A 12,353-nucleotide genomic window follows, 5' to 3' on the forward strand; every position below is an offset into this window, starting at 1 on the left:
ACACCACGAACAATAAGTTTCTATCAGATAGCAATCTTGAAACTGTAAAATCTGGTTTGAACAAATATGCAGATAGGCTTGACGAAATTTAGGAAAAATGCAAATGTGGAATTGACAAAGGCTGACAGTTGAAAATAAACCGACTATATTTTAACTGCATAAGCCTAGAACAATGAGCTTTTTAGGTTTAAAACTTTGCTTAAAAAAAAGGAACAATGTCCAACAAGCTGATCGTGCCCAATTAAATAGTTCTGTAGATTTATAGCCTCCGCATCGATAAATAGCATTGAAGCTGTATGTACTAATATGCTAATAATAGCATCTACAATAATACAACAAAACAGTCCTCCAGAATTCAATACCACTTGAAATGGCAACTATGGAATAACTTCTTAGTTACTGAAGAAAAAAATCAATATTTCTCCCACTGAGAGGCGATATAACTCACAACAACTAATTTGCTGCAAAGAATACCAAAGATTAAAAAACAAAATAAAAGACTGAAGATTTTTAGCAAGAAGAAAGGGCTTCTTGTATTTCTGAATGAATATACAATCCATAAGAATAGGTACTTATACATGAGTTCTAAGACTAAATAAGGAAAGACAATATTACACAATCAATTCCTAATCATTTACATCAATACAATATATTCCTAAAATTAAGCTATCAATCTTAATCATCAATATCAAATGAACATCTCAATCTTAATCATTAATACCAAATCAACACTCCCCCTCAAGTTGGTGCAAAGATGTCGCACATGCCCAACATGCAAACCAAAGGTATGAAAAGTCCGTTTGTCGAGGCCTTTACTAAACACACCGGCCTAGTTGTTTTTCCGATGACACGTGGAATAAACTCAAGACACCACCCGTGACTTTTTCTTTGATGAAGTGTCGATCAATTTCAACGTGCTTTGTCTCGGTCATCTTTGGTCGGATTTCGAGCTATACTGATTGTAGCCTTGTTGTCACAATACAAGGAAAGTTTTCTTTTTTCAGACAAACACCCTGGGCCATAGCTCTATATTCTGCCTCCGCACTTGATCTAGCAACTATACTTTGCTTCTTGCTTCTCCAAGTGACCAAATTTCCTCCTACGAGTGTACGAACCGGATGTAGACCTTCGTCATCTAAAGATCCAGCCCATCTCGCAGTCGGTAAAGGCTTCTATTCGGAGGTGACCATGTCCGAGTAAAGTAGACCTTTTCCCGGAGCGCACTTCGTATACCGCAAAATGTGAAAGACAACAAGCATATGAAGATCTCGAGGATCATGCATAAATCGACTCACTAGCCGACCGAATAAAGTTATGCAGTCCGGTCTAGTGTGAGAGAGATAAATGAGTCTTCCAACCTCGGATATCTCTCTTTATCAACCGACTTTCCAACTCCGCTTTGTAGTTTGTGATTGCTTTTAATGGGTGATTAACCGCCGGTTTGTAACCCGTCATACCGTTTCTTTCAAGAGATCCAGAATATACTTTCTTTGAGAAATAAAGATTCTCTCTTTTGATCTAGCAACTTCAATTCCCAAGAAGTACCGCAATTTTCTAGATCCTTGATCTCAAATTCCCGTGCCAACAACTTCTTCAATCGGGTCATCTCTTTTGTCATCTCCCGTCATTACTATGTCATCAACATAAACTATAAGAAGAGTGAGTTTACCCTTTAAATGTCTTATAAAGAGGGTGTGATCCGCATTACTTTGTTGGTAACCAAAGGAGATCATTGCTTTATAGAATGTCGTCAAACCAAGCTACTAGAGATTGCTTCAATCCGTACAAGGCTTTCTTCGATAGTGTCCGCATACCTTTCCTTGACTTTGTTCGGTACAAAACCGGAGGAATCTCCATGTACACCTCTTCTTCTAAGTCTCCATGAAGAAATGCATTCTTCACATCAAACCGTTCGCAAGTCCCGGTCAAGATTAGCCGCACAAGATAGAAGAATTCTAATAGTATTCATTTTTGCAACAGAGCAAATGTTCTTGATAATCCACTCCATAAGTTTGAGTGAATCCTTTAGCCACCAATCTTGCTTTGAACCTTTCAATGGAACCATCAGCTTTATGTTTTACAGTGAAGACCCATTTGCAACCAACCAACTTCTTGTCTGGTGGTGATGTGACAAGTTCCCAAGTCTCATTCTTTGATAAGGCCTTTATTTCTTCCATCATACCTTGCTTTCACTTAGAATCTGCAAAAGCTTCCCTCCAATTCTGGGGAATAGACAAAGAAGAAATAGATAAGGCAAAGGCTCTATAGGAGGGCGATAAAGAATTATAGGAAACAAAGTTAGATAAAGGGTGTTTAGTGCAAGATCCGACTCCTTTCCCCGTGAGCACAGGCAAATCTAACTCATTAGAAAGTATAGATAACTCACTTTAGAGTTAAGAAGGTTCGACTTAAGCAGTTGCATATGGCTTCTTCGTTCTATTTCTCCTGAATAAGCTATCAAATCGAGCCTATCCAAACGCCCACATCCCCTTGAATTCTTTCTCCGTTTCACTTTCTCTTATACAGTAGTTTCAATAGTCTCCCCGAATTCTTTCTCCAATTTCACTTTCCCTCGTGGCGTAGTTTCAACTGATAGAACTGGAAAACCATCTCTTCTTCCTTATAATTCTCCCCTTGGAGAGGTGATGGTGTAATGCGGAAAGGGCTCGGATTCCCGAAAGGTAACATCCATACCGACAAAGAATCTCCCTGAGAAGGAGGGTGATAACATTTGTACCCTTTCGTGTTGGAGAATACCCAATAAAGACACATTTAAGAGCTCTAGGTTCAAGTTTCCCAGAGTTCCTAGCGTGAACAAAACAAACACACCCAAATATCTTTGGAGGAATAGTATAGTCATTTTTACCCTTTAAATCTTCAAAAGGACTCCGAAAATTAAGAGTTTTAAGTGGCATTCTATCATGAGGTAGGCGGGACTAGAATGGCATCCCCCGAAGGCTTCTACATTCATGGTAAACAAAAGGATCTTGCTACTTCTAACAAATGCCTATTTTTTCTTTCAAATAACCCCATTTTGTGCACTAGTATAAGGACAACTAGTTTGATGGATTATCCCAAAAGACTCCCGGAGTAAGCTCCAAAAGCTTTATCCATGTATTACGTGCCATTGTCGATCGAAATATCTTTATCTTAGCCTCAAACCGAGTACAAATCATCTTATGAAATGACTTAAAATAGAGAAAACTTCACTTTTGGCTTTTAACGATATACCCATGTCATTCTAGTGCAACAATCGATAAAAGTAACAAACAATCGACTACCAGACAAAGAAAGTGTTTGAGTAGGACCCCAGACATCAGAATGAATAGTCGAAAAGGGAATTGTGCTTTTATTGTCACTCAGAGGATAAGAGTTTTTAGTGTGCTTGACATATTGACATGCATCACAAGACAAAGATTCAAACTCAGTTCTACAAAATAAACCAGGGTATAACTTTTTTAAAGCAACAAAAGATGGGTGTCCCAACCGTCTATGCCACTGTATTATTTCTCGATTGACATCCTTATTTCCTACGAAAAAGGCCTGACCAGAGTCTCAAGTTCCATCGATCAAATATAAGCCATCATGCATCTACCACGCCAATCTTCTTCCCCGTACGAAGGTCTTCAAAAACACAATAATCGGGAAAGAATCTGACACTACAGTTTAGTTCTTTGGTGATAGCGCTAACAGATAATAGGTTAATAGGAAAATCAGGCACATGAAGAATGGATGATAAGGTAATATCAGGAATACAAAAGATTGAACCTGTTCCAAAGACAGGGGTTAGGGAGTCATTGGCTATTCGACATAATCCTTTGGACTAGAGAGAGTAATTTTGAAGGCCTTTAGAAGAGCCTTGTCATGTGTCTATTCGCACCGAATCAATAATCCAATAATTAAGCCGAGCATTAAAAGCAATACTCGACCGCACATAATCGGGGCTAAGAACACTGAAGAGTCAAGTTTGTTCGGAAGACGGTGAATGTTGAACTTCATCCCGAGACAAAGTCTCTCCGTTAGTAGTGTCACCCCATATTATCTGGATGGGAAGGATTAGAATAGGCCTACGACCCGAGAACCGAAAAAAAAATTCGAAAAAAATCATCGGAAAGTTGGGCGCTACGCGAATCCTAATTCCGGTGATCGGAAAATCAAAATCGATAGGGATAGGCTCGAATGTTCGGCGACCCCGAGAGAAAAATAATCCGGAAACGAATCGAACGGAGGAGTTTTTTGTGGACAGCCACAAAGAGAGAAAACTCGACCTCTTTGATAAAACACGAAGCCCTAGTGCTACGAGGAGAAAAACTCACCTCAAAAAGCGCAAGAATGCTGCGATACTATGAAGATTTTTAGCAAGAAAGAACAAGCTTGTATTTTTGAATAAATATACAATCCATAAGAATGGTACTTATACATGAGTTAAAGACTAAATAAGGAAAGACAATAGTACACAATCAATTCCTAATCATTTACATCAATACAATATATTCCTAAAATTAAGCTATCAATCTTAATCATCAATATCAAATCAACATCTCAATCTTAATCATTAATACCAAATCAACCAAGACTGAGACAGGGAAAGTCTTGGAATTTCACTTTCTTGAAATTACAACAGTGGAATAAGTTCATAATTACTGATGAAATTTTTGACAACATTTTTTCGTGTGAAGTCCCTTATTAAGAAGGGGGGAACAAATTTTATGTTCGGTTGGTATTACAAATATTGGAACTCCACCGCACTCCAAGCCACAAATCCCAAATGTATCGAAAGAATCAAGAAAAAACTTTGCAAAACAAATATCAATGTGTCTGCTATTCTGCCCTTTATACACAATCATCAGAGCTCATTCTCTTCTTGCCCAACTCAAAAATCTATGTCGATGACCAAATTGTCAGGCGATAAAAGATACTCTTGTTCCTCCTCCTTGAGTTTGAGCTCTATTTCAATTTCATACAACTTTTCTACAATGTAAGCCATGTAACACTTAATTGTTACCTGTGCTTACTCGCAGTCTAACCCACATACCTCTAAGACGAGCCCACCTCTCGCCGTGAATGGGTTGAGTCGGACCCACAACAAGGAGCAGATAGATGCCAGAAGGATGGACCAGACAACAATGATGGTTGGAACGTTATTTTGTCTACCCATCACACCTTTGAGGAAGGGATACAGATGAACAATGACCCATAAGGCGAAGAAAAGCCTACCAAATAGAGGACCCCAAGAATCATAACCATTGTTGATTGCATCCGAAACACCGACTACGACTCCAATGATGTTAAGAATTAACAAAGTCATTGGAGGAATCAACAAAGACGTCCACTTGAATAGATAAAGGTCAGAGAACTCCCCATCGTCCGCTGCTTTGGAAGTAACAGTGAAGCTAGTGTTGACACCAGCCAAAACTTTAAGAAGACCTTGGAAAAGAGCAAATAGGTGAGATGAGGCACCACCAATGACCCAGAACTGCTCGTTTCTCCACCAGTCATCAATAGTAACACCTCCCCATTGCATCTCAAGAACACTCGTCACAGCAATCATTATGAAAAGTGCCATGAAAAGTATACTAGCATAGTTGCTAATCTGCAACACAGAAAAAAAAAAATCAGCATAGTATCATGTGAAGAGACGGAGTCCACGTAATATGTCCAGTTGATTAAAATGAAAAAGAGACCTCGAAGCAGAAAATGCGGAAGGGGCAGACTTACCTCTGGAACAATAAATTTCCCGGTAAGCAAACAGACAGCGGGCAATGCACAATATATGATCAAAGGAACAGAAGTCAATGGGTAGACGACTGAGTTTATGTAGGAAAACCGCTCGAGAGGCTTCAGACCACACCCATATCCGTACCAAATTGGACAATGTCTACTCAAGAGGATTTCAACAGATCCCAAAGCCCAACGCAGAACCTGGTGAAGACGATCTGAAAGATTGATGGGAGCAGACCCCTTAAATGCAGGCCTAGTGGGCATGCAGTAGACAGATCTCCAACCATGACAGTGCATCTTAAACCCAGTAAGGATATCCTCAGTAACAGATCCATAAATCCATCCAACCTGGTGCACATGACAAAAGTTAGACCAAATGCAGAGTGTGTTCCAGAAAATTCAAATAGATAGGTTATAGATGTTTATTACCTCTTTACCCCATTCTGTTTTGTCTTCATAACCACAACTAATAACATGTATTGCTTCTTTAAGGAGAGATGCTGATGTTGCCCCTGGAGGAATGCCACCATCTTCTAGAAGTGTTGAAGCAACGAATACTGGTGACTGACCAAATTTCTTCTCAAGTTTTATCTGAGGCATGAGGGATGCTTTTTCACTATCAATTCCTGCAGCAAAAGCCAAGTTAACAACATAAATACATAAAAGAATCTAAAGTTTCACCAAGAGTAAGGGAAAAACATGCTCTAGAGATTGTAAATCTGATATAATCAGAAAAAGAGGGATGAAGAAAATAAAACAAGAGAATTAGGACAGAGGAACTTCGAAAGTACTCCCGTTAGAATGTTTAGCAAGTTGAAAAGGGGTCCAAATTTATTAATCTAAAGAGCTACAAATTAGCCATTAGGGGTGGCTTCCTTTCCTTACCTTCAATTCCTTCCTCGATATTTTCAAGGGCATGAATTTGGGGTGAAGCCTCTTTGCTCTTTGTCTTCTTTTTGTTATCCTTGGTTGTTTTCCCTTTCTTATGCTTCTTTCGAGAACCGAAACAACAGCAACACCATTTAGGCCAGCAGTTGCATGTTTTTCCTGGAGGTTTTGTCTTCTTTGGAGCATCATAACCATAAAGGGCTTGCCTCCTGAAGACACATCCAGTACCCACGTAAATTGGACCCTGGATCCCATCAAGTCCTTTCATATTGATCTGTTAACGCAAATGGAAAAAAATTAGCTTTCTGTTAATGGTGCATATCGTAAACATATGCACAAACATAAACAGTTAACAGTGCATTGGTGAGCCACTCGGCATCTTACGTACATCAAAGAAGACCACATTGCGGTTGGAGTATCTGTCATGCCTATCAATACCATCAAATCTTTGAGGAAATTGTACGTAGCATATTTTCTTTCCTGAAGTGGGGTCCATCATAAAGCACATAGCTTCTCTCAGTGCCTTACTGTTATTTATATAGTGATCACAATCCACATTGAGCATGTAAGGAGCATTTGATATGACTGCTGATACCCGCATCTACAATCACATTTTAAAAAAGGGTTAAAAGCCTATCCAATGCTATTTTTTTTTTTCTAAAAAAAGGGGGGAGAGGAGGAAGGAGAAATGGAAGACAACTAACCAAAGCATTCATGGCACCAGCCTTCTTGTGGTGGTCAAATCCTGGACGCTTCTCACGAGAAACATAGATAAGGCGAGGCAGTACATTCCCTTCAATATCACGCACACCATCATTACCCAGGAAGACCTTTTCAATTGAAAAATTGGTTAGTTCACAATAGTAAAATCTTAAAATATCACCATTGAAAGTTAAGCTATAAAAGAGATCAGATTGATACCTGAATCATTCCAGGATGATCCCTGACAAGATTTCCTGGCCAAGGAGTTCCATCTTGCATGGTCCAGCCGTCTTCGGGAACCTTTTGTGCTGTGGCAACCAGCCCATTTATCCGAACCTTGAATTCTTCATAGTCTCTCTGCACAAAAAGAATTGTCTTAGCAACAGGTCTTTATAGTCATTCGATCATGTCAATGAAGAACATAAATTCGATACCTTCATAGCACGACGTTCCCTCACAAATGATGCATCTACTTTATTTTTCAGATAATCAACCTTCTGACAAAAATACCACTCCGGGGCCCGAGGCTCTATGCTGAACTTTTTGCAGAACGGGACCCATTTCCTCGCAAACTCAGATGTTTCAGAGAGAGCCTCAAAAGTAAGCATGGCCGCACCATCATCAGAGACGTAGCACGAAACCTTGTCCACTGGATAATCCACAGCGAGAATGGAGAGAACAGTATTTGCAGTAATAAGCGGAGGTTCTTTCATGGGATCCACTGTACTAACAAATACATCTATATGGGCTAACCCAGAAGGCTTCCCTTCTTTCTCATACCTGAGAAAAACATTTAACTAAAGGGTTAGAGAGGCATGTACACAAACACATTATTATATGCAAATGCACTATTTATGCATACCTCAGAGATAGCCTATCCAAGTATGTCTCTCGACGAATTGGACACCATTTAGGAAACTGATCAAATATCCACGACACAGCAAACCATATTTCACAAATAATAGAAAGCAGCCATAATACAATTGCATCATGGACAGGATGCGTAATTCTATAGTGGAAAAAGAGCCCAAGAACAGCAAGACGAACTAAAATGGTTAATCTGTACGGGCTTAGCCTGCTAGAGGAAATAGGCAGCTTTCTCGAAAGTGGTTGTCTGCCTTCATCCATCCTGCAAACACAGATATACTAGAAACGATAAATCTTACTGATCTAGAGAATGTTAACGTAAAGCAGTGATTGTGGTTTAGAAAGGTCAAACCGACATGAAAAAGGTTATACCAACATTAACAAAAGAGAAAAGCAGAAATCGAACACATAAAGCAGGACATTTGGCCATTCCAAATTGCTCCAACATGTAGTGAATTTATATTTTTCTGAAATGGAGCATGTAGTGAATTTATACTTCCATCAAATGTGAATTCTACATGCTCCACCAGAAAAATGAATAGGAAGCTTTGCATGTGCAGTAGGTTATAGAATCAGTATTATACTAAGGGCTCGTTTGGTACGAGGGATAAGGATAAATAGTCCCGGGATTATATTTGAGATGATTTTATCCCATGTTTGGTTGGGATAAAAGCGCGGTATAACTACTCCCGGGATTAGTTATCCCGGGTTTGTAGTGTTATTTTATCCCTGTGGAAGGGTGGAATAACTAATCCCAGGATAAGTTACCCTGGGATAACTTGTTTCCAACCAAACGACCCCTAATATAATTCTTTTCAATTTCTTCTTTATTAATTTGGGTAATCTGACTAGTGAACAGAGTTGAACAAAAAATTCCTAAACCAAAATTAGTGCAAAGAGATGAACTGTGCTGCAAAAATATGTCTCAGTCCAAGTGACTAATCTGCAACATTTCTCCCCTTTGTTTTCGTTTCTTTTTATGCAAGCAGAACTTACATTTGCTTTATTCTTTATAAAGAAAAATGGTAATTTATCTCATTAAAGAGATTCTTTATTGTTAAGATTCTTTCAGAAGGAGAATAATTGCGAAGCCAATTAAGAGCCCATTTGGCTTAGCTTAAAAAAAGTGGCTTATAAGCTGGTCTGACCAAAAACAGCTTATAAGCCCAAAAAAATAAGTTGGGCCACCCAAAATTATTTTTTTTGGCTTAACTTTTTTAGCTTATAAGCTGGTTTGCCAAACACCCAAAAAACCAAAAAACAGCTTATAAGTTGGTTTGACCACTTATAAGCCAATCCAAACGGGCTCTAACAGTGCAGATACTCGAGTTTGATGAAAAAGCAAGTACATCCAAGTCACAAACAAATCTATCCCAGGCCCCAAAAACTATGTCAATGCGGTTAAATTTTTAATGTATCCCTTTTGACTATTGGCTCAGCGCGGCTACCATTTCCATTATGAAGATTTCCCTTTCACATGCTTATTGAAACAGAGTAATAACTGATATTAGTTTTTGAAAGGTACAGTAACCAGCACTAGATTAAGCTGCCGCCTGGTATCGTCAAACTTCTGAAGGCATTCTCAACTGAAAGGACCTCAAAAAAAAAAAAAAAAAAAAAAAAAACTCAAAATACATGTGACATGACCAACTTTTCAGGCCTCGTACTAAAGTAAGAAAACCATAGTACTTGAGTTATTTCCTTCAGTACATAGTTCACAATCAATAATATATACAGCTTGCAACAACTTCAAGTCACCATCTCACAAATAAAATACGTAAAGTGCAAATCATATCACAGATCACTCATGAGGAAAAAAAAATGAATGCATAGACCTACTTGGGGAGATCGGGATCATCCAGGTCATCGCCATCGTTACCACAACCTGTGCTTCCTCCATGCTTAACCACCTGTAATTTCTCATTCTGCTTCTTCTTCCACTCCTCCATTCTTTGCTTCCATGCAACAGTACCATATCCATAAACAGCCAAATCTTTCTTAGGATCCATAGGGCGAGGAGGCACTGCAAAGACCAAGCATATCAAACTCGTTAACCCCTCTAACATTGGAAAATAGGTCAATGAATTAAAATTTGCTTAAAGTAGATTAACTTACAAGACATTGATGAATCAGAGTAAGGCACAGGATGAACTTTCTTCCCACGACCCATAAACGGTGGAATAATAAGAGCATGTTGATCAGCTGAAATTGTATCATCCTATACAACAATATACAACTTTTTAGCTAAAATTCAACAGATTGAGAACAAAAAACATAGTACTACAATCTTGAGACATTAATTACCTCTTGACCATAAGTAAGTAGAGGGATCTCTGAGTTAAGGGCCTTAGGATCTACTTCTGCTGGGGTAGTAAGACCAGATGCATTATAATTGGCACGGCGAGCAGATAGTGCAGCCTCAGAAATATGTCTTGGGTTACCATCATAATCGAATTCGTGGTCTAAGTCATCAAATTCATCTTCTTCATCATCACCATCAACTCTAGGACTCCCTTTAATCCTCTTGTACCTAGTTTTACATTGAGGGCAAGCTTGATTCCCTTCTCTTCTTTCATACTCGTAGCAAGGTCTGCAAACAGGAAACGCACATTCATTGCAAGCAACAAATGGCTCTCCATCTACTGTTACTTCAATCTCATCTCCACAAATCTGGCAAATCTGTCCACTTAATTCTTTCACAGAAGTTACCTGTCATCAATAAACAATTAAACGAGATTAGAAACATACTTAGACCAAGAATTGGAATCCACAACACTAATTGGAAAAGTTATAGAAAGAAACACACTTGGAGACTTGCCAAATAAGAATGCAATAAATCAATGGAGCTTAAAAAAGCCAATTTGGAAAAGATTAAAGCCTCCTTAGATCAAGAATTGGAATCCACAACACTAATTGGAAAAGCTATAGAAAGAAACACACTTGGACATGTAACAGACATGCCAAAAAAGAATGCAAGAAATCAATGGAGCTTAAAAAGCCAATTTTGGAAAAGATTAAAGCCTCCATAGATCAAGAATTGGAATCCACAACAGTAATTGGAAAAGTTATTGAAAGAAAAACAGTTGGACATGTAAACAGACTTGCCAAAAAAGATTGCAATAAATCAATGGAGCTTAAAAGTGGTGGGCATAAAGATCCAATTTTGGCAAGTTAAATCAAGATATTGCACAAACAAAAGCAAGGAATTAGAGATCTTCAAAGTGGATTTACGCCAGTAGATAGCTATTTTAAAGAACTAGAAGACAACACCCCCTCCCCAAAAATCTGTGAATCCAGCAAAACTGAAGTAAAAGTTTGAAACTTTATCCTCAAAAACAGCACCTTTTTAGCACAGAAACTGGGAATGAGCAAATAGTAACTTCAGAAAAAGCAAAATATGGTCAATGACACACCACCGACAAAAAAAAATGGCAACTTAGAAATCCAGTTTTACAGCACCATAGCCTCAAATCTGCTTGAAATTACTCACAATGGAGCAGATATGAGAAAAAATGAAACAAAAAAGATAAGATTTTGAAGGCCACATAGCAAAAAAGATAAGATTTTCAAGGCCATTTAGCAGTAAAGTTAAGATTTTGAAGGCCACATAGCAAAAAAGATAAGATTTTGAAGGCCATTTAGCAGAAAAGATAAGATTTTGAAGGCTACTTACTCTTCCAACCTCATCAGCATTGATGAGAACAAACTCATTTCTATTGTGTGAACCAGCAATAAGCCTACCATTTGTATCCATTTACTCAAACTATCAAGAATGGAGGAGAAAAATACCCTCTTTAACTTTTAGCACATTATAGACCACTCCCCCATTACCCTTTACTCTCCTCTTCTTCTTTATGATACTGCTTTTAAACACCCCATTACAAGTAACAACAACCCTCAATTAGTAGAAATAATAATGAATGAAAATGATGTATTAACACATACAGACATTTGACATATAATAAACCACCATCAGTCTTATTATAGTAATGATAATAGGTGCATAAAATTTTGTGTGGGGTTCAGTTGTGGGGTGGGAATATATTATTATATTATATGGCTGGAAAATGGAAAAGATTTTTTTTAAAAATAAAAATAAAAATGGTGGTGTTATGAAAAAGACTATTTTGGGTTTTTGGGATTCTTTTCTTGTAGCTTGAGAGAAACCCCAGTAT

The 12,353-nt window shown here is 38.2% G+C and overlaps 1 protein-coding gene across 1 annotated transcript; it reads right to left on the reverse strand.

Moving 5' to 3' along the window:
- Positions 1-4,577: 4,577 nt before the first annotated feature.
- LOC132033880 (cellulose synthase A catalytic subunit 2 [UDP-forming]-like) lies at positions 4,578-12,089 on the reverse strand. The gene is made up of 13 exons (XM_059424019.1): positions 11,852-12,089; positions 10,483-10,887; positions 10,294-10,396; positions 10,018-10,201; positions 8,174-8,440; positions 7,746-8,091; positions 7,531-7,668; positions 7,314-7,439; positions 6,998-7,210; positions 6,607-6,883; positions 6,151-6,347; positions 5,719-6,069; positions 4,578-5,593 (listed from the first exon to the last, which is right to left on the reverse strand). Exons 1-13 carry the CDS (start codon positions 11,930-11,932, stop codon positions 5,012-5,014), a joined length of 3,270 nt encoding a protein of 1,089 aa, XP_059280002.1. The 5' UTR covers positions 11,933-12,089; the 3' UTR covers positions 4,578-5,011.
- Between the last annotated feature and the right edge of the window lie 264 nt (positions 12,090-12,353).

This window comes from Lycium ferocissimum, chromosome 10, assembly GCF_029784015.1.
Source record: "Lycium ferocissimum isolate CSIRO_LF1 chromosome 10, AGI_CSIRO_Lferr_CH_V1, whole genome shotgun sequence".
Classification (NCBI taxonomy): Eukaryota; Viridiplantae; Streptophyta; class Magnoliopsida; order Solanales; family Solanaceae; genus Lycium; species Lycium ferocissimum.